At 41.1% G+C, this 27,268-nt stretch overlaps 1 protein-coding gene across 1 annotated transcript in view; it reads left to right on the top strand.

Moving 5' to 3' along the window:
• The window catches only part of SGPL1 (sphingosine-1-phosphate lyase 1), a 57,967-nt gene that overhangs the window by 9,551 nt on the left and 21,148 nt on the right, over positions 1 to 27,268 (top strand). Inside the window, exons 2-6 of the mRNA XM_032782745.2 lie at positions 11,723 to 11,888; positions 15,639 to 15,706; positions 17,592 to 17,739; positions 22,426 to 22,505; positions 24,206 to 24,334. Of these exons, the coding sequence (XP_032638636.1) occupies positions 11,723 to 11,888; positions 15,639 to 15,706; positions 17,592 to 17,739; positions 22,426 to 22,505; positions 24,206 to 24,334 (591 nt within the window). The remainder of the gene's footprint in view (positions 1 to 11,722; positions 11,889 to 15,638; positions 15,707 to 17,591; positions 17,740 to 22,425; positions 22,506 to 24,205; positions 24,335 to 27,268) is intronic.

Below are 27,268 nucleotides of genomic sequence, written 5' to 3'. Positions count from 1 at the left end.
CATCTTTCTTGTACACAGCATTCCAAGTGAGAGCTTACCAGTGCCTTGTATAATAGCATTAATACTTCTCTATCTTTATTGGAAATGCCATGCCTGACACATCCAAGGATCACATTTTCCTTTTTCACAGCTGCATCACGTTAGTGGCTCATAGTAATCCTGATTGACCGACACAACCAGGTCTCTTTCCTCCTCTGTTGCTTCCAATTGATTAGTCCCCAGCTAGTAGCAAAAATTCTTATTAGATCCAAAGTGCATGTTCTTGCAGTTTGTACTATTGAATTTCATCCCATGTCTGTCACCATAGTCTTCAAGGTCATCCCCATCTTCATGTATGACATTCCAATCTGTCTTTGTATTGATGATGTCTCCCAGCTTAGTATAATCAGCAAACTTTACTAGTGCACACCTACTTTTTGTACCAGTCACAATAAAAATATTGAATAAGATTGGTCCCAAGACAGATCCTTCTCCTTTCAGCACAACCTGTTGCCTTCTCCCCTTACACATCTTGTATGATCCCCATCTTCCCTAATTTATCTATTAATTTCCTATGTGGCACCACATCAAATGCTGTACTTAAGTCCAAGGATATTAATCTATTGCATTTTCGTTATCTAAAAAATCAGTTGTTTTCTCAAAGAACCTAAGAACGGCTGTAGTGGGTCAGACCAAAGGTCCATCTAGCCCAGTATCTGTCTACCGACAGTGGCCAAAGCCAGGTGCCCCAGAGGAGTGAACCTAACAGGCAATCATCAAATGATCTCTCTCCTGCCATCCATCTCCATCCTCTGACAAACAGAGGCTAGGGACACTATTCCTTACCCATCCTGGCTAATAGCCATTTACGGACTATGAATTTATCCAGTTCTCTTTTAAACGCTGTTATAGTCCTAGTAAAGAAAGAGATCATGCCAGAATAACCTGATTTATCTTTTGCAAACCCATGTTGCATTGCATCCCCCTTTACCATTTACTTCTATGAATTTAATTATTCTTTCCTTCACAATGTGTTCTAAATATCTTAAATATAGTCACAGTGTTAGCTATTCTCTGGTCATATGGCACACTGTTCAGAGTTAGGTGGCACACACACATGAAGTGCGTGTGCTTTTCCTATCCGAGTCGCTTCATTCCTGAGGAGCTGGGGCCTGACATACCAGTTTTACCTACAACATGTAGCTCCAGAATTAGAATAATACTTCTTCAGCAGACTAACAAGTGTTTAATTATTATTTTTTATATATTTAAGATATTGCTTAATTTCATTAAAGACCTCGTGTAGGCATTTCTTGAATTAGTATGCAAATTAGATACAATTAACTTAGGTTTGAACAGAGACTGGGAATGGTTGGGCCATTACACTAATTGAATCTATTTCCCCATGTTAAGTATCCTCACACCTTCTATGGGTCATCTCGATTATCACTTCAAAGTTTTTTTTGTTTTTTTTTTTTCTCCTGCTGATGATAGCTCATCTCAGTTGATTGGCCTCTTACAGTTGGTATGGCTACATACACCTTTTCATATTCTCTGTGTATAAATATCTTCATGCTGTATGTTCCAGTCTATGCATCTGATGAAGTGGGCTGTAGCCCACGAAAGCTTATGCTCAAATAAATTTGTTAGTCTCTAAGGTGCCACAAGTACTCCTGTTCTTTTTTTAGGAATACAGTTGTTACTCAGGCATAATTCAGTGTAACATATGCAACTCCCTTTGGAATAGCAGACAGCACTGAACAATCATTATTCTAGTTTTATACTCTTAAGTTCTGGCTGTCTGAGGCAGAGAGTCTGAAAACCTGGTTAGGTCAGGTCTTCACTAGCAACATTTCACTGGTATATTGTACTGGCAGAGCATTCCTACTATGGATGCTGCTTACATCTTTTGCCAGCATTGCTTATTCCAGGCCTTCCCAGGGCAAAATCAACCATAACTGCAGTTTTGCCAGTATAGGTTGTGGCTAAACTCTTGGGCTTTTGCTGGCACAGCTGGTCAGTTAATCGCACCCCTGACCAACACAGGTGTGATGACAAAAACTTATAATGCAGACCTGGACTTATTTTTTAGCTCTAAATGGAGGTCGCCTAGCTAGTAGGGTCAATATTTAGGCCAGTATATGTTTTCAATTCTTACTCTGAGTAGTCACATCTGATACAATATCTGTCTAAAAAGCAAGGTTTGTTAAAGTGAGACAATAAGAGGAACATGATCAACTTAAATCTTAATACTCAAACATAAGAAATGTCTGATCAGATAATATATAAGCTTGAAAAATAAGTGAATATCATTTAGCCACAATTCATGAAATTTTCGAATCACACCTCAGATTAACTTCATTGGCTATGATACTGCCACTGTGCAAAGCTCTAATGCTCTTCAGTGCAGCAGCATTTGCTGCTGACGCTCACTGGCAGCAACAGATAGCTTGATGTGTAAACAAGGCTTTCCTACTTGAAAACTACACTCTGAGCATTTAAACTGGAGTTTACAAGTTGACAGGTGAGTAGCATTTTCATGCCTGTCATGTGTGAAGAATACATCATAGTTCAAAACAGGCTAGTTTGTAAACACAGTTTAAACTTTTTAAACTGTCATGACCAAAACTATTTCTACACTTGCTGTCTTTCATTTAACCCCAAGGAGCCCAATGGCATTGAACTGAAAAATAATAGCTTGCCAACCAAATAAAGTATGAACAAAGTCCTAGGTATTACACATGGTAACATAATCAAGTTAGGCCATAATGTCTAACAAACACTGCTTCATACAACATTCATTAGTTAGCTTGCATTCATTTTTATCTAAAGTCTGTGTTAGCCATAATGTCTATTGAAACATCAGAAAATATTATTCAGTTCCTGTTTTTCAGTGTTTTGAAGAAAAATTATTCAGTATTTTGAGATGATTGTAGGAATTATAAATGGGCGCTAAGTTGAGATGACTTAAGTATTCTGTGTATGCTAAGCCAGAAAATGTGCCTCCCAAATGCTGAAATTGTCATTCTATCATACTGGAACATACTTTGAGATGTGGTTATCTGTAAAATACACAATCTGGACTCTAGAAGTGGATCTAAACATATCCTTAATGATGTAATGAGCACAGAATTTTTCTTAGTACTTAAAAAAATATCTATACTTCCTTAAAAAGCTAGTCTTAGTCCTCAAACAATTTTATTGATCCTACCAGGGGGGAATCTTGTTTCCTTGAGACAGATTTTTGGTTCTTCCTATAAGTGAATTTAATGTTAGTAAATGCTGTCATTTTGATAACTAGAATGTAGGTTTCCATGGGTATTTGCTGTGGCAGCGCAGAGCAAGGTTCTCCACGTTATCACCTGTGTGGCCTGTTAATCTGGTGCACAGGGACCTACTGAAGTTTTAAACTTCATTGCCAGGAAAATACTTCTCTTGCACAACTGTGATGTCCAGTCTGGTTAGCTTTGGCTCAGATGTATGATTTTCTTTTGATAGATTTTTACTGTGCTGTCTGAATGTAATTCCCTTTGAGGTGGAAGACAGTAACAGTTGTTAATATTAGTATGTTTGTGATGGCATGAGTGCTACACCTGGAATGAACCCAGCCAACTAGTGGACTTTAAAAAGCAGGATCATCAGGATGTCTTCCCCATCTTTATTGATAAAAGCTCTTCAATTGCCCAGGCTTCTGAATGCCTTTACATTAAAAAAAAAAAAAAGTGAATATTGCAAGTCCTAATGATGTAAATAATTGAATGTTTTATCAAATATTTGGATCATTTTTTCTGGAAGGGAGGGAATAAATGATCTCGTGGTGAATTTCTCCTTTAGGGGACTGTTTCAGGCAATAAGGGCTGGTCTACACTACGGGGTAAAATCGATTTTAGATACGCAATTTCAGCTACGTGAATAACGTAGCTGAAGTCGAATATCTAAAATCGATTTACTCACCTGTCCTCACTGTGCGGGATCGATGTCCGAGGCTCGCCATGTTGATTCCGGAACTCCGTTGGGGTTGGTGGAGTTCTGGAATCGATATAAGCGCGCTCAGGGATCGATATATCCCGTCTAGATTAGACGCGATATATCGATCCCCGAGCAATCGATTTTAACGCGCCGATACGGCGCGTAGTCTAGACGTGGCCTTAGAAACATAAGAATATATCAGTGTGCTCATGTGTGCTCATGAGTGTGCTCTGTGTGCTGTGTGACTTGGAGTTTTTAAGGCATAAAATCATCACAGAAGCTGACTGACTCACACCCTCAAATATAAAGCCTCTTGTGTTGCTCCCAGAACACGCAAATCCGGATAGAACGGGTTTTTGTTTTCTCCACAAGGTTCTATAGTTATATAAAGATTGATTTAAATTCTGTCCAGGCCACTAAGCTTACCCAGCCTGGAGAGTGGGTTATGGAGGAGAAGGTGGTCGGTTGACTTTTGTAAAGCTAGAAATATATTCCCTTTAAGCACATATGGTCAGTAGTTCCAGTGTTGCCGGAGGAAGAAGCAGCAAAAAAATGAATGCAACCAGTCTGTGAACAAGATTACAAGGGAGGGGATTGTTATCTCTTGTATTCAGGCAGAGGACTGTGGTTTGCAGGATTTAATCAGTGCATCTCTGTACTAGTGTCCAGAAACTAGCAAATGGTACAGTTGTATCTGAACTTTGACCCTCAGTAAAAGTAGAACTTGACTTATTGCTAAGGATACGATTTAGTCATGGAAGTCGTGGCAGTCATGGATTCTGTGACTTTACCAGACCTTTGTAACTTCTTTGGCTGTCAGCAACTGGACCTGGGGCTGGAGCTATGCACCTCCCCTTCCCTCTGGGGCTGAGGTCAGGGCCATGTGCCCCTGGCCCATGAGTGGCTGTGCACACTCTCCCTGTGGCTGAGGCTGCTGGAGTGAGGGCTGTGCCCTGCCCCCCCTACATGGGGGTGGGACTCCAGCTGTCATTCCTCCCCCTGAACCCTCTGTTGTCCACCCCCTCCCCCACCCCAGAGTTATTTTTTAGTAAAGTCACAGATAAGTCAGGGGCTCCTGTGAATTTTTGTCTATTGCCTGGAACCTGCCTGTGACTTTTACTAAAAATAACCATGACACAATCTTAACCTTAGTTATTACATAAAAGACAGAATGGAAGACACACAGAATCATTGTCTAGGGCCTGTGCAAACCTGCCTCCTTGTATGCTCTGCTCACAGGAAAGTGCGAAACGTGTGGGACTTGCCAAGCGTTGCAGAGTGCAGGGTTAAAAAGGCTGTGTGGATCAAGCTATTTAGCTAGCATTGCTGCTAGGAAACAGGGTGTAGAACTATGGTAAGGTTGAAAATAGCATTGCTACACTGACTTACAAACAGTCCAGTGCCAATTGGAATGAATTAGTGTGGACTTTATCTTTCTTTTTTATACCATTTGGTTTTATCCTATTAAACTCTAAAATTAGTGATGCATTCTAATTTGCTGATTACTTTTGGACAGGGAAGCCCAATATATTATCAGTCGACATGTTAAAAATGCCCAACACTTTACCATCCAAGAAGCTCAGAATTAATAAATAATGCTTGAATTACTTACTCCATATCCACTTCCTCCCTATCGTGGTCTCCACCTGCCTTGTTTTTTTTGTCCCCTTCTCATGGTTCTCCTGACTGAATCAGCTTTCCTTCCTGAACTGAAGTTACTTTTTAAAGGTAGTAAACCAAAGGAAAATGGTTGGGGAGTAGGGGAAAATCCTCTCCCACCCAGTAGTTGCTACCTTATTGCAGAGTGATTATGGACAACTAGTTTTAGAAATGGAAGAAAATCTTGTGTGAGGTAAGATTAATAGCATCCATATTAACTATTAATAGTTGATAAAAATAGAACTGGAAGTGTAGCTCTGGAAATACTGTCCTGTAACAATGCACTGGAGTTTTTGCAGCAAGTACCACACCCTGGCATGCAGTTGCTTATAATGACTTGAATTAGGTTAAGAGTTAAAGAACAAGTCTGAGCTGTGGAGCAGAGCACGGACCTGCTTGGCTATGGTAAAGTGGACCAGAGGCAGTGCTGAGCAGGCCTTTGTAGCATTTTTGTGCATGCCTGTAGCCATCCTACCACTGACAGTGATGTCTTTCAGTATTGTGACCTCATTGGTGTAGTACCTTGTTAATACTTAGTCCTGTAGTGTAGACACTCCCTAAGTCGGTGGCTGATGTCCATACACACCCTCCTTCTTTTGGTGTGTATCCTTATCAGGAGCGCTTCCTCCCACTGAAGGGGGATGTGGGGGGAGGTCCTGGGAGCCAGGACTTTCAGCTCCCCGGTGGGGGCCCAGCCGCCCCCCTGGGCTCTTGGCTCTCTGCTCCTGGATGGGAGTGGGGGAAGAGGAGCATCCACTGGAATTTCTTGGCTCCCTGAGCGAGGAGCTGGGCTCTAGCTGTCCTGCTTTCTTATCAGTTTCATGGTTCCATGCTATATGACCAATTTCAGGGCTCCAGCATGGAACTGTGAAATTGACAAGACAGCCAATGGCCGATGTAAGTAACACAGTGTCTACACAGGCCCTGCGTTGCCCTACGTAAGTCCTATAACTCTCATGGCGGTGAAGTAGTTATGTTGGTGTAGTAGGGCACTTACGTTGGCAGGACAAGGCTGTAGTGTGCACACTGACATAATTAGGTTGACGTAAGGCAGCTTATGTCGACTTAACTATGTAGTGTAGATCGTGCCTTAAATAGAGAACTCTAATCCTTCTCGCTCTCTGAAACTCTAAAATACTGCAGAATGTGGTAATTTCAATGGGAGTAGCTAGATGTTCGGTGCTTTTGAAAATTAGGGCACTTAATATTGGTGCCTAAATATGGGATTAGGAATCTAACTTTAGACCCCTGTTTTGAAAATCTTGGTCTGTGTGAGTGAATTTTCCACCAGAAATTGTTCCTCCCATCACAGGCTTAACTGCTCTGGTTCTCTAGGTGTAATCACTAAAGTAATCTGTAGTTTTCCCCAAAAGGCTTTATGTAGTTACTGGCTCTTGTCAAGGTTTCTTTCCCCACTCTGAACTTTAGGGTACAGATGTGGGGACCTGCATGGACACTTCTAAGCCTAATTACTAGCTTAGCTTTGGTATACTGCCACCGCCCAGAATTCCAGTGTCTGGGGCATTCTCTGTTTCCCCCAAAACTTCGTCCCCTCACCGGGTTGCCTTGAGGGACTTCACCAATTCCCTGGTGAACACAGATCCAAACCCATTGGATCTTAAAACAAGGAGAATTTAACCATCCCCCCTCCTTTCCCCCACCAATCCCTGGTGAGTCCAGATCCAATCCCCTTGGATCTTAAAACAAGGAGAATTTAACCATCCCCCCTCCTTTCCCCCACCAATTCCTGGTGAGTCCAGATCCAATCCCCTTGGATCTTAAAACAAGGAAAAATCAATCAGGTTCTTAAAAAGATAGCTTTTAATTAAAGAAAGAAAGGTAAAAATCATCTCTGTAAAATCAGGATCGAAAATACTTTACAGGGTAATCAGATTCATATAGCCCAGAGGAACCCCCTCTAGCCTTAGGTTCAAAGTTACAACAAACAGAGGTAAAATTCTCTCAGCAAAAAGGAACATTTACAAGTTGAAAAAACAAAAATAAGACTAACGCCTTGCCTGGCTATTACTTACAAGTTTGAAACATGAGAGACTGATTCAGAAAGATTTGGAGAGCCTGGATATATGTCTAGTCCCTCTTAGTCCCAAGAGCGAACAACAACAACACAAAGAGCACAAACAAAAGACTTCCCTCCACCAATATTTGAAAGTATCTTGTCCCCCTATTGGTCCTCTGGTCAGGTGTCAGCCAGGTTTACTGAGCTTCTTAACCCTTTACAGGTAAAAGAAACATTAACCCTTAACTATCTGTTTATGACAGCTCCAATCTGCCCGTATCTTAAAATGTTTTGTCTTCTGAGAAATAAAGCTGCTGATTGTGGAAGCAGAAGGCTTGATGTCAGACAAGCTAACATCATTGGAGAACATTCTGTTTAGATTCCACTCAATACATTTGATATTGTATTCACTTAGTTAGTGTCCTTGGTTCTAAAAGCTCACTTAATTTCTGGTGATACTTCAGCTTTCTCTTTGCTAAGAGCTTAAAATGACAATCAAGAAACTAGTGCACTAGCAGCTCTTCCTTGTCCTCTTAATGGTGTTCCAGACCTGTGCAATTTTCATGCACTAGCTACTGGCTAATAAGCCAAAAGCATCAGTGTGTGTTTCTGTTTTATTAAAAATCCCTGAAGGGGAGTAAATGTTCACATTTCCAAGAAGGCAGTACAAGCAAAGTAAAAATTAGGGATTTGTGCCTTTACACTGTTAGTTGAACTGAAGATGAGATTAAAGGACACTTTGATTTTAGCTCTAAGTGAAGTAACAACTTTATGGGAACTTGGATAGTGTGAAATGTGACTACCTTCTAAGAGGCCAGTGGTAGTACTTCTAGCCTTTGTCACTAATGATTTAAGCTGCCATCCTTGTGTCCCTGCAGGGACATTTGATATGTCTATAGTTGGTTCTTTGTCAAGCAAATAGATATTAATTCCACTACTTGTAGCTAAATGCAGCTCTACTGAAGCAAATAGAAACCATTCAACAAAACATTCTCTCCGGCCCACATTGGAAAGTACATGTGCATCCACACATTCCATCAAGTAGCTGTGGTGGATTCTTTTGTTGGGATGGTATGGTTTTGTTTGAGCTGATTAAACATTTCTAATCCATTTGATGTTGTATGTGCTGCACAAGTTTCCAAAGTATGGTAAATGTACGTTAACATTGCTTGCAGGGAATCCTGTCTTCCTTCAGTGGTATTCTTGCATCTAGAGCAGGATGAAAAATGATTTCCTTTCCTGTGAAAATTTGAGATTTCAAAAATGTTCTTGTTCTGTATTGGAATGAAAGAGACCTTTCCTAATAATAATAGAGAGCTGGAGCACCACCCCACCCACTGCAGAGTAGCCAATAGCCTGGCACCAAACTGAAGACTTGAATCTGGGTCACTCCATATCCCAGGCGAGCACTCTAATCATGAAGCTGTTGGCTATTTTGTGGTGAATGGGTGTCTTTTATTTTATTTGCTATTGGGCCCAATAGTAAGATTTTCAGGTAATACAGTAGAAAAAGCATGGTCCCTAATACATGCCCATAGGCAGAATGTTGAAGTCATTGGGAAGTGCTCAAACAGAATTTTACTATTTACAGGTCACAATTGCTCAAAATTTCTTGTTGAAGAGTGCTCTAAAGACGATTCTTTTTTTTTAAAAGGCTTAACAAACTACCGTATATACTTGGTCATAAGCCAATTATTTTATAAGCTGAACCCCCGTCGTAGCTTCCTACTCAAATTTGAACCTTAGCGTTCATAACCTGAGAAGCTAGCATGAACCCCTCTAAGCTTAATTACCAGCTCAGATTTAATCTCGCTGCCACCATCTAAAAATTCCAGGGTTTTGGCTCCCTCTGGTCTCCCCAAACCCTTCCCTGGGGAACCCCAAGACTCAGAAGCCTTGAGTCTTACCACAAAGGGAAATAACCCACTTCCCTTCCCCCTCTCTCTAACTCGACCAACTTCCCTCTCTGGGTAACTGAGAGTTACTGATGCATACTCTTTACCATCACAATACAAGAAGCATGTCTCCTCTATTCCACAAAGAGACAAACCCCAAATCAAGGAAACAGAATGATTCTCTCTCTCTTCCCCCTCCCACCAATTCCTGTGCTGCAGAGCTCTATTCCCCTCCCCTTCGTTCCTTAGCCTACCCAGAGAGAAAACTCAAAAGTTTAAAAAGAAAAAAAAACAACACAAGGAACATAGATCTCTGCATAAAGTCGACAATACACAGGGCTATTACTTAAAAGAAAAATATGAATAAACAGACTTACTCAAAAGAGATACAATTTAAACATTCCAGCAACTACCACATGTAAATACAAAAACAAACATATAAAGCTTATTGTTTTGCTAAGTCAACAAGTTTTTAAAAAAAGAAAGCTTATATAAAAAGTAAGAAAAACGACAAAAATTTAATCTCTGCATTAAGTTGACAATACACAGGGCTATTACTTAAAAGAAAAATAGGAATAAACAGACTTATCAAAAAGAAGACACCTTAACCATTCCAGCAACTACACACATGTAAATACAAAACAAAACATATAAAAGCCTATTGTTTTGCTACCTTTGTACTCACAACTTTGAAACTGAAGATTAGAAGCTTGAAGATAGAAAAAAGCCTCTCATAGCCGAGAGACAGACAAAAGACCCAGACCCAACATTCCCTCCCTGAGTTTTGAAAAAATCCAGTTTCCTGATTGGTCTTCTGGTCAGGTGTTTGGTTCCCTTTGTTAACCCTTTACAGGTGAAAGAAACACTAACCCTTAGCTATCTATTTATGACACCCCCCCCCCAAGACAGATAAGGAAAAATGGAAAAATTTTTTATAACCCATTCATAAGCCGACCCTATAATTCAGGGATCAGTAAACTTTGGCTCCCAGGCCATCAGGATAAGCTGCTGGTAGGCCGAGATGGTTTGTTTACCTCGAGCGTCCGCAGGCACAGAGGTAAACCTAAGTAAACAAAGTGTCCTGGTGCGCCACCTGCTTACCTGGATGGGCCAGGACAGGAACTGGTGGGAAAATGTTTTTTGGGGGAGAAGCTGGGAGTCAGGGGAGTAACCTTGTGACCCCTCCCTCATGCTCCCCATCTGGGGAGGGCTGGGGAGGATGTCTTTGGCCTGGCTGGAGCTGCTCCAGCAGGCTGGGCAGCACGGCCAGTGGGCCAGACTGGGTGGCGCGGTCGCAGCATGTTTCAGTGGGGTGGGCTGGGCCGCATGGCTGCAGTGTGCTCTGACGGGCGAGGCGGCGCGGCCACAGCCTGCTCTGGGGGGCGGGGCTGAGCGGCGTGGCCACAGCCTGCCAGCCCTGGAGCTGCAGCTGCTTTGGAGGCTGGGGGCAGAGCACCATGACCAGAAGCGAAGAGACTCTGACCTCACCTCTTCTCTTCTGGCTCTGGTGGTTGTGCTGCCTCTTCTTGCTCCCTCTGTTGGGGGGAGGGGCTGTGTCCCATCTCTCCCTCTGTATACCTGGTCATAAGCCGATCCCGTTCTCTGGTGCTTCCTTTTTTTACTAAACAAATTCGGCTTATGAACAAGTATATACGGTACATATTCTAGCACTTGCTCCTCCTATGCTAATCAGGAACACAACTCATGACAACTGACGGCCTGTCCTGCTTGTGGGATGTCACAGTATTGCCAACCCCAAATGTTCTAAAATCATGAGAGGGGCTTTAAAATCATGAGATTATGTAAAAATAATAGATTTGGTGTTTTTTATTTGCCTTCTTTTTGAGCCTTAGGATGCACCGGGGTCATGTTTTGAAGTTTTCTCCCTAGCCAGAAAGGCTGGAAACTTACTTTTTCTTTAAGAACAGAGGCTGAAATCATCATGTATTCCCTAGACTCTAGGAGCTGGGGCTTTAAGGAAAACAATTATCCAGAGACTCATGATGAAATTCTGAGAGTTGGCAACACTGTAAATATTGAATACCTTCTTTTCAGTAGGAGCTCTACCTAACTGGGAGGCAGTTATTGTCTATTTTAGGAACAACTCTTCAATGCCCTTATTTGTAGTGATTTGAAAAAGTGTGAGGTGGGCTTACCTTCTTTAATATGTTGGTTTTTTTTTTTTTTCTTCTTTCCCCCTCAGGACATCTTTGTTCCTTATATGGAAATCATCCTTATGTATTTAGAAAAAGCAAGGAGCTTTGTGAATGGACAGTGTGTTGGGATTGAACCCTGGCAACTGATTGGCTCAACATTTGCTTTTACTCTGGTGGTGGTGTGGCTGCATGGTATCCTCTTCCAACCAGAGAGTAAGTACCTTGGCACGGCTCTCTGGAGTCGTTCTCTAATGTGCTTGTGGGGACAGGGTTATTTCTCATGTAAATATTTTTCTGTTTTCACATGTGTGAGATCTCCGTGGGGGCCAGCCGAGGTTGCTCAATTAGGGGTGGGCTGCAAATAATGCGGCAGACAATCCCCCAAACTGGTGGATATTTTCAATACTTAGATTTACCAAGCCAGCACAAAACAGCTTCTTTGTTACCTCACTGGTTGCCCAGAAACCAACAACGCAGTTCCCTTAAAGCGACCCAGTCTCAGGCCTCCATCCAGATACCCAAGTAAAATATAATGACGATTTCTGAAAATCTTATTTCATCATATAAAAGAAAAGGTTCTACTAATCCCAAAGGATCAGACACATTACCTCCCAGGTTAATTAATATTCCAGATCTTACCCAAATACATGCTTACAGCTAATTATTTTTAACTAAACTAAAATTTATTAAAAAGGGAAGGAGAGAGAGTATGATTAAAAGATCAATATACGTACAGACATGAGTCTAATTTTTGAGGTTCAGATACATAGCAGAGATGGTGAGCTTTGTAGTTACAAAGAGTTCTTTTAAAATTTAGTCCATAGGTTATATGGGCAGTCCTCGGACTTACGGCACAACTAGTTCCTGAAAATTGTGTCGTTCATCAGAATGTCGTAACTCGGAACCACAATGCACTTCATTGTGGGACTGAGCATCCTAAAGTTGAAACCAGTTGTAGTAAGTTGAATTAGGGTGTCAATTCAGAAATGTCATAAGTGCCGTTCCTCATATAGTCGAGGACTGTCTGTCGTCCAATGTCCAATATTATATTCAGGGTGTTTCCAGCTGAACTGGGACCTCAGTCTTGCAACTCAAACTTCCCCTGATGAAGCTTAAGCAGATCTGAAATAAAAAGGATTGGGACCCAATGATTTTTTATACAATTTCAGGCCTTCTTTGACAGAGTTGGAGTCTCTCAGGGAACAATAGGCCCCCCTTTCCTAAGAATCAGTGTTAATTATTCTCACAGATTAACATAAGGCAATGGTCTGTTTCTCCACCATTCACAGATGATTTGCTATACATTTCAAAAAGATGCATGCAGTGATCTCCCATGTTTACAATTCATTTAAATGCTAGAATGTTCTTTTGATCTCTGAATTATCAGAATACAGCATACAGGGACTGTTGATTACATTGTTGACCACTACCCATATTTATGGAAATACACTAAAACACAAACATTATCTCCCCATATGTCTTTAAGGGTTGAATTTAAGTTCTTCATCCTGTAGGATGTTTAACCCTTTTTGGCCATGCATTACAACATTATAAACAGGCTTCTGACGTAACCCAGAATGTACCAGTAAAATCTCTGGTTATCATATTAAGGTCAAGATGTGGCGAAGTTTCAGTAGCTAAACCATTCCGTATTAGAGACTGGTGGAAGACAGTCTAAAGTGTGCCTGTGTGATACAGAAAAGTTGCCCTGCACCTCCCCTCCCATTGGACTGCTGGTTAAACACTCATTTGCTGGTCACTCCTGTGGATCAAAAGTCAGAAGTAGCACAGAACTCAAAGATGTCTCTGGTGAGGTTCATGATGGGGAAATCATGACACAATAGCAAAGCATCAGGTGTGGAGGATTGTCCGGAACACATCTTGGGCTGAAGAAGGGGGCTCCCTTTCCTTTCTATTAATCATACACATTTACTGTCTGAGAGTCAATTATTTAAGGTACATACCCACATGCTTTCATCTCTTCTGAGCCTTTTTCCTTGTTTGAACTGTAAAAATTAAGTGGGCTTTCTTGGTCTATTGCCGTGCATTCTTCTTTATTGTGGCAAGGTGATGATAAAGATCACTGGACCTATCTGAGAGAGGAGGTCGTAGTGCCCTGTGAGTCCCGTAGGAGTATGTAGTAGTTTCTAGTGGCTGTTATTAGGAGTAACAGCATATTAACTTGATGTTTAATTTTATGCTTCTCCCACAGTTTCCCAGGGGAGGGAAAAGTACATTGAATAGCTAAAAACACTCTTTTTAGCAAGGATAAGCAGAAGATTTCTTGGCTCTGAGTTTCAAGCTAGAACAGTACTAGTACCTGAGTTTATTTTTAATATAATTTGTTTTTAAATGCTATCATAGTGTTGGGAAATCTTAGATTAAACATCCTGACTGTTATGTAAGTATACAGTAAACATTGAAGAAACGTGCATTCCTAGGAAAAAACAAACAAAAAGCAGATTATCAACAATGCATGTAATACAAATTCTTTCCAAAGTCTAAGCTATTAAATATTTAGTACGGAACATTAGGGCTAAAGTTAGCTGAGTTTGTATTCTCCTGTTTGGTGTCTCAAGATTGCAAGATAGATGGTATGAAGAAAAGAAGCAAAGTAAAGGAGTCATACTAGTATCAAAGGCCACGTCTACTTTACCCGCCAGATCGGCGGGTGGTAATCGATCTATCGGGGATCAATTTATTGCAACTAGACAAGATTTGATAAATCGATCCCCGAATCGACGTCCATACTCCACCTAGGCAGGAAGAGTAAGCGGAGTTGACAGGGGAGCCACGGCAGTCTACTTGCTGCCGTGAGGATGGCCAGGTAAGTCAAACTAAGTTGCGTATCTTAGATCGATTTTTTCCCCCTCCCCTCCCCCCGTGTAGACCAACCCAAAGATAAAGATTGTGAAGTCTCTAGAGCGAGATTTTAAGATAGTTTCAGATGTTTCTTCATGAAAGTGTTATATGTTGCTGCCAATGTTTACCTAAGTGTGTATAAAGTATGGTGTCTTTAATTCCTCTGATCTAACCTTAAGTCACTTCTCGGTGGCTAAAGGATCTGTGGCATCCCTCTGCTGGATTAAATCTTGATAGCTGTCGAGAGACTGTTTTTCCAAAGATGGTATTGAGCATGGCTAACCCTATCATTGCTTCTCCAGCAAAGGTCAGAAGCAGAATCTGGATTTCAGTGAGATTTCTACATAACCCAAATGGAAAATTGGATATGTGTGGCACAAATCAGGTGACTTTGTCCACACCAAAAAAGGAGATAGTAGTTTAACCAGAACACATGTCCTGTATTCTCCTGGTACCTGACCACTTGCTGTGACCCTTTGCAACAAAAAGCAGAGTTTGTGTTGTCAGAGTGCAATCACTGGCCAATAATATTCTGCATATGAAATGGAAAAATGCTTTCAATTAGCATCTACTTCGTTCTCTTCTGAACAGTGGTTCTCATAGAAGTGAGGTTGTTTTCCCTCCCCTCCCGTATTTAGAACTCTGCAGACAGGTGATGCAGGCTGGTGCTATTCATGTTTTGTTCTCCTCTTGTCTCACCCAAGACATGCTGGACACCTGAGGTGAAATTATGACTCCACTGAAGTCAAGAGAGAAACTCCAATTAATTTTAATAGAGCCAGAATTTCACCTTTGGTATTCCTCTTACAGCTTTCCTGTCCAGAATGCCAAATAATGCAAGAATATATGTATATGGTGAGTTAGACAAATGCCTACTGATGACTAAACAAGGCTCTTAAATCACGTTTGCATGTAATCTGAGTCAGATTTGAATTTCATTCTCCAGTGTGTTACATCTCTGCACCTCAATCCCTTCTTCATTGTTTCATTTAGCCAAGAATTCTTGCCATATATCAACAATACTAAACTCTAGGGGGTTTTTTGGTTTATTAGTTCAGAGCAAGTTGCTCAGTTTTGATTTTTGTTTCTTGTCTGTCTCAGGTTTAACATCACGAAGTAAAAAATGGTTCTTTAAAACTCTAAGAAAACTGCCTTTTGTTGGCGCCATAGTAAGTATCTGAACAGCTTTCCTTAATATTCAGCCAACTCTATCTGTCTGTCCTATTTGTATTGCAATAATGCCCAGGAGACCTTTGTGCTAGGCGCTGGATAAACATGAAGTCCCTGCCCCAAAGAGCTTACAGTCCAAGTAATCTTTCTGTAGCAGTATTGGCCTCAGAAAAGGGAGATGACATTTTCATTGCCAGTAATACCAAGTGGCTGAGTTTCCCCAGCTCCTTTCTCTATATTACCAGGCTTTCTAAAAATAGCCTTAGGTGGTGGATGAAGGCCACAGAGTTTACTCTGGGTTATTTTTCTGTTTGTGTCCTCCACATGAATGTGGTAACTGAATCTTGTGTTATGCAAGAGAAAGAGGTTATTCTCCTTGTCTTTGATTGGTTTAGAACTCTTATCTGTGTTAGGAATAGCTTGGACTCTCCCTTACAAGAGCAGAAGCTATGTGATCATTAAAACAAGAAATACAATGGAATGTTTTTTACTGAAACAAACCTATTTACTACAAGATTCAGCAATTGTCATGAATTCTTAGCATCAAGAAGGATATAACTTCTTTTAAAATGCATTTGGTAATGACAGTACTGTGTTTGGTGGCATACAAGATACAGTCCCTGCCTTGAGGACATCAGTCACAATAGATAGACTAAATAAAATGAAGGATTCAGGGGCCAGGTTTGTCTTAAGTTTGTCTTTTGATGCAACAGATGAATGGTTTAGCACAGTAGTTTTTAACCTTTTTTTTTTTTTTTTTTCATTTGCAGACCCCTAACATTTTTTTTTTTGAATGGAGGTGTGGACCCCTTTGGGAAATCTTAAACATGGTCTGTGAAACCTCAAGGGGCTGGGGACCACAGGTTGAAAACCACTGGCTTAGCATGATAAAGAATGCTTTCTCTCCCAGATCTTCTCTTGGCATTATTACTGATGCGTGGAACTAGTTTTAAAAGCTCTTATCCAGCTCTTATAAGCTACAAGTATCTCCCTTTTTAAAAGGGTTGATGTGCTCATGCTGATGCCCTGACCAATACATTCCATCGTTTGACCTGGTTGTCATAACCAGTGAGCTGTGGCAGATGAATTCATAACTCAATATTATATTCCATTTATGTCTGTTCCTTGCTTACTGGCAAAGTAGTCCTGGGCTCCCTACAACTGTTCCTTATTTTTACATAACCCACATTTTCAGGATAGTGCTACTGAGATGTTGGCCCATTGCACAGAAATGGTTTAGTGTCTCATTTGCCTAGTGTGTCCACTGATCAGTAGAGTCTGACACACAAGCCTATCATGTTGCTTACAAGAGGCCTTGATGTCCAGGTATTCCAATGTTCAAAAGTCTCTGTTACTGATGATATCTCAACAGCTATAGTAGATAATGCTTCTGGGAGAGAGATCTGTGCTGCTGTGAGGGCAGATCTGGGCCTTCAAACTGTAGATTGGGGGAGAAGTGAAAGTGTCCTGATCTTATCTGTGTGTTCTTTCATTGTGTTACGTTATTGGGCAACATTTTTTCAGAGTTTCTAAACGTATATCTGATTTCTGAAGCGAGATGGTCCATAAAGTAATCCATCTTGAAACTGTAACTGGTATAAAATCAGCTGTTTATATTGTCATGGTCTTGAACACCATAAAAAGGCTGGGGTGGAGGGGAGCCCAATATCTTGCTTTGCTACATTTGACAAACAAAATTATTTTCAAGATTCTAAATAGGCATTAGAGGATGAAATGAATGTGCACAATATTTGACAGTATCCATTTAAGAAGTTAACACAGTTCACAGTGTTGAGCTCACTGTTCCAGGCATTAGCACTGAATGTTCTGTGTACCATAAAATGTGTGCACCCTATTGTTGAAGGCATTTCATTTTCTTTTTAGATACAGAAGCAGTTTAACAAGGCCTTGGATGATGTAGCGTCTGGTTTGCACTTCCTGGATGATGGAAGGGGTTATATCAAAGCATTGCCCGTGCAAGGCATGAGCCAACCTGTACTACTAGAGAAGATGAAGGAGTACAGCTCTATGGGTATGACAGTGAGCATATACTGGTATATATGCAGGGAGAGGCACTGTTTTTCTGAATTGCTGGGGGGTGCTCGACCCCCCCCAGGCCATGTCCTTACTCCATCCCTTCCCACAAGCACCCATCCCTGCCCTTCCTTTTTCCAATCCCTCCCCTGAGCATGTCCCACCCTTGCTCCACCTCATCTCCCTTCCCCCACCCTCCAGTGCCTTCTGCATGCTGTTGAACAGCTGATCCGCGGCATTTGGGAGGCACTGAGACGGTGGGGGAGGAGCTGATTGTGGGAGCTGAGCACCCACTGTTTTTTCCAGGTGTGCTCCAGCCCCTAAGGAGATCCACAGAGTTGGCGCCTATGTATGCAGGTTTACTTCATAGGCCTAATATTAAAATTATGCTATATGTGTACACACCTATAAAGGTAACATGGACTCTGGTGACTGCTATAAATAGTTTCAGCTTAAATATTTTTCTTAGTGTTCATCAAATGTTAATTGATCCTGTTCTGTAAATGATTAATACCAATCCTCATGTTTCTAGTTAACTACAATTATTAACTAATACTCAGGAATCCCATAAAAAAACTCAGGTGCCCAATGTTCTAATGCTGAAGGTAATGGAAAAGTAATTCTGTTCCATCATGATAGTGATATATAATGCAGACAATCTGGGTTTGAGGGTAATGGTTACAAACGTAATTGGAAAGTCTTTATTCTGTTTCACTGACCAGTCTGTCACAGTAAGGAGGAAAAGGTAGTCTCCTGGTTGTCTGAGATGGGGACGGGCTAATTTGACCACTACTCTTCTTGGGAGCTTTTTTCCAAAACAGATGCATCAATGCACTTTCTTCCCTTCTCCTCCAACTCTAATCCTAAGGGAAATAAATCAGCTGCAGCAGTCCTGCTCTAATGAGCAACCCCACCGCAACAAATCAGTGAGCATGCAATGGGGGAAAAACACTTTAACTGCCCTGATTGAAATAGTGAGATCTCTTTTTATATTGGTGCAGTATCCTAACACAAAGTCTTTGGCCCAGAAAAGCAAGACAGTTTCTTCTTGATTGACACTTGTAACTTGGAAAATATTTTGGAGTCAGGTCTGAATATGCTTCAGAGCAATTAACCCAATGCTAAGCTTTTGCCAGAAGCATGGTTTGTTTGTTTTGTAAAGCAAAAAGCAAAGTACAAAGCATTGCTTACATGGAATTTCTCGCTTATCTCTGTCACTGTGACTTGTAGTTTGTTATATGCCATAGTGTTTCCTTGGCTTGGTTCCACATAGACAGCATCTGAAACTTCACTGTTGAGTTGCTTCTGTCGTCTGAAATCTCTACTCCAGTTAACGTATCTGCCACGTTCTAATCAGAAAATGTAGGGGGCTGGGGGATTACAGCTTCCAAAAGAATCTGGTTAGGAGGACTGGCTAATATTGTACCATTCCTGGCTTTGGGACTTCCTTCTCAAAACAGTTTGGCACCGCTAAATCTGAAATAAACAATATTGCATGTAGGAAAACTTCAGTAAAATCAATCTTACTATGTTCCTATTCTCCAAACTTCTTCTAGAGCTTGTTGTGTCCTCTTTTTCTATGTCTGTTTTCTATGTCCTCAATTTTCTATTTTCAAAATACTTTTTTCCTCAGACACCCTCAAAGGTGCTGTTACGCTTATACAAAGCTCGCGCAATCTTCTTTAGGGAAGAAGGCAACACACCACATTTACTGAAGATGCAACAATTAGCATATGCTTTTCAGTCACACACACACACACCACAGACACTGTCCTGCCAGTTGATGTTATAGTTACCAGTCCGATCAACCTAGTGGCCAGCTAGGGTGATCACCAGTAGGGAGGAGCCAGGTTCCGTTGGTCATGACATGATGCTCCGGGGAAGTCTCGGCAGGACAAACCTAAAGTTTCATGGCAAGACACCCTGTTTATATAGTGATTTTCCTTCACTGGGGCCAATGAGTTTTGCTCTGTCATGCTGTAATCAATTGTTGTTTGACAAGTGCTTGTTTTCCTAAATTGTCCTTCTCATTCTTTATCATAGCTATCTCTTCCCCATTGATAGGTGCCTGTCTCAACTTTAGAGTCAGCAATATGCGCTTCTCTGACATTTCAGTAGAAGTGTGTTGCAGCCTTCTAGCGCCCTTGTATCTGTCTCTGGTTCCTCCCTCGTACATCTGGTTCAGCGATGGCCTTCACACTTATCTCTTAACACACACATTCCTCGTTCACATACAAAACAGAATTAATTTACATAGAACATTTTGAACAGGAACGTCGAATTGCAGTGCAGAAGAAAAACAATCATGGCATTCTTTTACTTATTTCAAAATGCTAAACCTACAACAAATTGGTGACTCTCAAAGGTCTGTCTCTGCCTTGAAATCAGTCCAGACACAGATTCTGGCTGATATATCTCTACCAATGGTCCATTAGGCCTTCCTTCCTGTTATCCTGCCAGCCACCCTTTTTGAATATGATCAAATCATACACCTATACATTTCATACATGCTACATTATTCTTCTTTATCCTTCATTCTAAGTTATATTAATACAAACATAAAATCCTACTACTACAGTTATCTTCCTCCCCACCCCCCAGTCTGTTTTTACCTTTATTGTTTACTTCTCTTTTCTCCAAAAGCTATTTGGGAGGGAGCCTTAGTCCTGAGTCCTATTTATGCAAGTGAAGTTGACACCCACTGAGTTATGAAAGTTACCCCTTCCAAGTGGAAGAGGAACTTTTTTTTTTTTTTAGGGTTTTAAAAGGAAGACGGTATTGGGTAAAGCGGGGAACCGAATCCTATTGAAAACATTCCCTGAAATGGTGCATTTGCGTTACAGCTTTGTTTTAGTGATAGAAGGTTACCCAGTTGGATGCTGGACAACATGTGGAGGTGCTTATTGGTAAGGGTGCAGCCCTAGTTCTGCCAGACATACCTGCTATGTTCTGAAGTTGCAGTAATTTGCATGCATTTTTAGGTGAAAAAAGTTGCTGGAGTTTGCATTGCATATTTTAGCAGTACAGATTGGTTTGAACTGTTTTTCATGTATCTTGTAACATTGCTGATTGTTCTGTTGGTATAGTTACCACCTTCAGTGAATAGAATCCAGCAGTGTGGACAGGTTTTTGGAACTTGAATGGGAATTATTGCAAAGTTGTTTACATTTACTACTGTGACAATGTTCCTCCTCTACCTTGGTGGGTCCTGCGCTTATTGGCGGATTTGCTCACCTCTGTGATCTTCCCCTCTTGTGGAACCACAGTCTGGGTCCACTCCTCCTGTGTCTGATCAGGAGTTGGGAGGTTTGTGGGAACCCGGTCCCACCTTCTACTCCGGGTTCCAGCCCAGGGCCCTGTGGATCACAGCTATCTATAGTGCCTCCTGTAACAGCTGTATGACAGCTACAACTCCCTGGGCTACTTCCCCATGGCCTCCTCCAAGCACCTTCTTTATCCTCATCACAGGACCTTCCTCCTGGTGTCTGATAATGCTTGTACTCCTCAATCCTCCAGCAGTACTCTCTCTCACTCTCAGCTCCTTGCTCCCAGCTCCTCACACACTGAAACTCACTGACTAACTGGGAGGCTTTTAACTAGTTCCAGCCAGCCCTTGATTGGCTTCAGGTGTCCCAATCAATGTAGCAATCTCCACTGCCTTCTAGAAAGATCTTAATTGGCCCCAGGTGTCTTGATTAACCTGGAGCAACTGCCATTTGGTTACCATGGTACTAGGGATTTGGTTAGCCTGGGACTAACATACCTGTTCCTTACTACTTTACTGTAGCCATCTGGCCTTGCCCCATCACACTACATATACTCTGTTGCAGTTGCACATTGCTCAGTTACTGCATATTTAATAGCCATTGCATTCAATAAAATGTGACGGAACACTAATGGCTTCTAATTTATTACTATGAAATTTTGTTTGTTCTAATCATCCTGATGCCAGGGAAGCAGGAAATATACTGGAGGAAGGGTTTAGCATTTTACATTCTGAATGCTTCCACCCAAGTATAGTTTGGAAGTAATATACTAACCACAGCTTTTTTTTCAAAGCCCTTTTACATAATGAGCCAGTAGCAGACAATCGTACATAGGGCTTGCCAATTCTTAGAAGTTGCTAGTTAGTCAGGCCTGGTCTACACTAGGGCTGGGGATCGATCTAAGATATACAACTTCAGCTATGAGAATAGCGTAGCTGAAGTCAACGTATCTTAGATCGACTTCAGATCACTTACTTCATGTCCTTGTGGCGCGGGATTGACGGCTGCTGCTCCCCCATCAACTTTGCTTCCGCCTCTCGCCGGGCTGGAATTCAGCAGTCAATGGGGGAGTGATCGGGGATCGATTAACCGGATCTACACTACACGCAATAAATTGATCCCCCGACTGATCAGTCGCTACCAGCCGGATCGGCGGATAGTGTAGACGTATACTCAGGCACTCCAGTTAAGTTGCCTTCTTTGCCATAATTTTAAAAAGTTGAGTTTCCTCATGTAATTCTGAGCTATTTTAATGGTAGTATGGAGGGAATTGTTAGTGCTAATCAGTAACTGAGAGGATCACATTTGTGATATGCATTGCTACTAGGATAGATGCTATTTTTTGCACTTTTGGGTAGCTTTCATGTCAGGATGGCTGCTTATGCAAATGTATGCTGTTTATGCTTTTTATTTTTCAGGTAAAGTACATTGGGAGGATGGGAAAGTCTCTGGGACAGTATACAGCGGGGAAGAGAAACTCACTCACCTGCTAGTGAAGGTAAATAAGTGTTCAAGAGGTATAATTTATGTGTGATTCACACAAATACATTTGTGGGATGAATATCCATAAACACCTTCATTCCCTATTTATAATTCCTATTTATCTTGTCTTGGAAGATGGTAGAACAAAGAACATTGGTCTGAAGCTAAAGGAAAAGATTGAGATAGAGATGGCTGAAAGAAGAAGAGTCATAACAAAACATTTGTGTCATGGAATAGATGACCAAAGGCTGTGGCTGTCAAAGAACTGTCACTGTAGATATTCAAGAACAGATTGGGTAAAACATTTGGAATGATAAAGCAAGTAACAAATTACAACAGAATGGGTAAACTGACATTGGCTGACTGCACCTTGAATCTGGCCTGCAGCTACCTATTCCAGGACTAGACTTCTGTGGAAGTTCTGACTGGGACAGCCTGTTGAGCTGGGCCCCGCAGCCAAGGCAAATGAACACTTGTAACAAACTGTATAGTGCAGGCAATATTCAGATGGTAGTAAAATCGGAAGGCTGGCTTGCTTCATCCAAGTCCCTGTTGTCACAGCCAGGAACTTTTCTCCTTGGGAAGGTTGAAAGAGTTCTAAACAGCCCAAAGACCTGTTTAGTTGCCTAGATCAGAAATTCTACTCCCAGGGAGAAAGAACGTCCTTCCCTCAGTCAGCCCTCTTCTGGGAGTAGCCTTTTTAGTAATTGAAATGAGCTCCATTTGGGTACTTTACTCAGTGTTTGATTCCTATTGCCTGTTAATTTTCCGTGCTTTCAGGTGCTTGAGTGTATAAACCCCATGACAGCTTTTCTGCAAGAAATCTTGCTAAATTCTTTGATTCTAGATAGGTGGACACTTGTTCTGTATTTTGGCTGATTATGCTGTCACTGACTTCAGTAGAATTGGTTCTGGCGAGTGGAGAACAGAATCAGGCCTGCACTAGCTTTTGCTTGTCATGTACAGCTATGGTTGCAAAATACTTTGGTATTAAATGGTAGCTTTTGAGAACACTTTTGATGCATATCAGGTGGACAGTCTTATGCTTTTAAGAGTTTGTTTTCCCAGCTGAACCATCTGCCTGTAGTCACTCCAGAATTCTCCTGTGGCCACAAACTTGTCTGTTACTGTTGTAGATCTCGTTCTAGAGTTAATTATTCAAGCAAATGTATCAACTATTTCTTGTACTAACGAGAGTTTTAGTTGCTCATTTTTTTTTAAAGAATAAAAGCTGGTACTTCTAAAAGTTCATCTTGTAAAGCAGCCATTTGTTTTCTTTTAATAGAGGTAAGCTGAGAACAGGTGTATTTGCACCTTCATAACTTATTTAAACAACATTTGTTACTGAAATAGGCCATTCCTCATGTCATTGTTGCATAATCATACCACAGGCCAGATGTGCCCTAGGGCAATTCTGGAGTTAGCCACAGGGGGTAGACTGTGTGAGTATCTCCGTCACATCTGTAGCTTCAGTTACTTGTCGAAACTCCTACTACATCGAAAGTCTGCAAAACACTGCTTTGGGTTGCCTAAGACTTGCTGCTGCTGCTGCTCCTTGCTGCTGTGGCTGAAAACAGCTCATTGAATTAGCTCACTTGTAATGCTGTCTGTATTGCCACCTTTGATTATTCCCATTGCAGAACTTGTTAAGCAATAACCCAGATCTTGTTCTGCAATATATCAGTGTAAGACAGACTTGCTCCTTTCTTTCTGAAGGTTTATGAGGAGTTTGCATGGAGTAATCCCCTTCATCCAGATGTATTCCCAGGCCTGAGGAAGATGGAAGCGGAGGTGGTGAGGATGGCCTGCACGCTCTTCAATGGGGGACCTAATTCCTGTGGAGTAGTAAGTAATCTAGAAGCTAAATCAGAGCCCCCCTTAAACATATGAACTTTCCTAATTTGACTCTGCACTCTTCCTTTTCTACTAGCTGTGCTAAAATTATTTCTGTATATCGTGTTAGGCTTTTTCTACACTAAAAAGAATTCTGCCAGTATAAACTGAGCCTCCATTAGGAGGCTTTTCCAGTGTAGCTATACCAGCAAATTCTTTCATCAGTATAGTTTTATACCAGTTCCCTGAAAGAGAGAAATTACTCTGGCATAGCCACATAACTGTCTTAATGGGCGTATGTCTTCTGACATTACTATACTGGCAAAACATTGTAAATGTAGACCAGGCCTTAGATGGGGGAAGGGACACAACCGACTCTAAAATGTAACTGGCTTGGAGTGGTGTGTTTGAGGGCGGGTAGGTTTTCTTTAATTTTGCTCTAATCTAGAAATCTATCAGCAGGCCAAAACTAGGATTGCAAACATTTCCGGCTGGTTGGCTTGGAGACCACTAAGAAGCAGTCGAGGATATTAAATGGCTTTGATCAACAGGGTGTGGTACATATTGTCCTTGTCCAACTTGTAAGCTGTCTGAACAAGTTAGCTTGCATGGTTTTAAAGCTCACAGGCACTGAAATTAACAATTCGAAAGCATTGACTGAATTAGTTACTTGCACAACGAGTTTTAGTCCACGTCCCTCATTTCATAACTTTCTAAACATTCACACTTTTTGTTGTATTAACAAATGGATCCTTCCTGTAAAAATACAGCACATATTTTCTTATGCCCCTCTTGTCTTAAAGTTAGATTGTAAGCTTCTCAGGGCAGGGACTGTTTGTTTTGTTTTTGTTTGTTTTGTTTGTTTTGTTTGTTTTGTTTGTTTGTGTAGTGCCAGCACAGTGGCACCTAATCAGTAATTGACGTCTCTTGGCACTACTGCAATACAAGTAAGAAGTAGGCGGTGTTTGTAAGTTGTAGAGAACTAATTCTATTGTGGGCAAGGTACTGGTGGCAAATCATGAATTAACTTGTTAGAACCTGCCACATAATTGCTGCTGGTGACTGTGTTGGTATACTATATGGCCAGTTGAAGGCGTTTTTTTATTTTTTAATCTTTGTGTCTGAAAGACATTTACCCCCCACCTCTTATCAATACTAACTTGTCCTTGCATAGAAATTGACTAAATGTTCAGGAGGGTAGCTTGGATCACACCAATCTCTCTCTACAATTGTGGTTTTAATTGGTCTCTAATTTAGTAGTTGTCATGTACTTAGCAGAATTTTGCAACACTTCTCTCGCATTTGGAGAACTTCACTCACAAAATTTCAACACCTAAAATGGTTAGGTTTTTGTTTTGTTTTTTAATTGTTCATGATAGCTTTAAAAAGTGTCTAGCTTTCGGTCTAAGTGCTATTATCTAAATGAAAATACAAGTCACATATAAGGTACACCAGCTGCTTCTCTTTTTGTAACTAGAAAATAAATTATAAAAATGACATTAAGCCCCCAAATACCTACTAATAAAAATACTAGCACATGTCCTTCCCCCTTCACTAAAGCCTGAGTAATTAAATGGGCCTTGCAGCATGCCCTGAAGCTCTGCAAATTGGTGTATAAGGCATAAGTCCTGCTGAGGTTCAAGCAGAAGCCTAAGCAAAGCAGTCAGGGAAGTGTTAAATTTGGTGTGGAAATTACATACTACCTCATTGAACAGTTACCCAATATGCAAGGCCAGTGGAAGAGTTGAAGGGGTTAGCCAGTAACTAATAAAATTGACCTAACCCTGTAATTAACTTCCTGAAACTAGCCTTGCAGGTATTGAGTTCCCCCAACGTACAAGACAGGTGCTTTGAAACAGCAGATGTCAAAAATGGAACTAGCAGTTTGTGACTAAGGGACCCCTTGGTGCCTCACGATCCTGGGGAAGTGTCACAGAGCTAAAGGAAGGCCCCGGAGAGATGATGTGGAGGCCAGATGTTGTTTTGAGCACATAGTGTGACAGACTGTCTCAAAGGGTCAGAAGTGGGTCATAATTTCAAAACAGTAACTTCTAGGTAAGGTTTTGTACCTAAATATTTCATCAAGATTTCTGATGGCTCAAATAGTCATTCCAGAGAGTTATGCTGAACAGTTAAAGGAATATTTCTTGAATACTTTTCAGACTTGCATGTTTTCCCCCCGCCTTCTGTTGTTCAGATTAACACCTAAGATCACTGTCTCTGAAGGGCCAGGAAAAAGCATTTTTATCTGTGCCTTCACTTTGTTTCTTCATGTATTTGACACTACTGATCTTGTATGGGGCAGTCAGCTTTCCCTCTGTGTGGCTCTTTCAAACTTTAAAAGAGAAATATTTAAGGCGGGATGTGAGGCAACAAAATGAGGCAGACCATCAACAGCTGTAGTGCTTGAATCTACTTCTGTGATTATTTTTTTAAACAAACTTTAGTGGTCTGAAAGTTGTCCCTTTTTAATGTATAAAGTCTATGATTTACTTTTATTCCACCTGCAGTCTTGTAGTTTAAAATATACGTTTCCTCCTGAAATTGTTGGCCATAATTGCTGTTTTTGAGACATATAGTCTGGCCATATCTGGAGACATTACTGTCTGGTTTCTTTCGCTCTGGAGGAGGTGATCACTGTTGTTACTAATCTGAAGTAAGGAATTGGGACTGCTAATACAATTTCAGTGATGCCCCCTCAGGTGGAGCATGTTGCATAAACATAGTAAAAATTCAGTGGCCAGGGTGCCAGGGAATATATAGGAAAAGGTTTTTGTTTCTGTAACTGCTTTCCACTGTGGTCAAATTGATTTCGTTGTTACTCCAAGAAATAAGAAATCCTGAGAGAAATCCAGTTCTAATCATGTATGACTACTTGCAGCACTTTCAATGATACTGATGCTTTGGACAAGTGTAAAAACAAAATTGAGTAAATTATCAGTGTAG

This window comes from Chelonoidis abingdonii, chromosome 15 (assembly GCF_003597395.2).
Source record: "Chelonoidis abingdonii isolate Lonesome George chromosome 15, CheloAbing_2.0, whole genome shotgun sequence".
NCBI lineage: Eukaryota > Metazoa > Chordata > Testudines > Testudinidae > Chelonoidis > Chelonoidis abingdonii.
The sequence above is the reverse complement of the archived record's forward strand: the minus strand, read 5'-3'. Positions and strand labels throughout refer to the sequence as shown.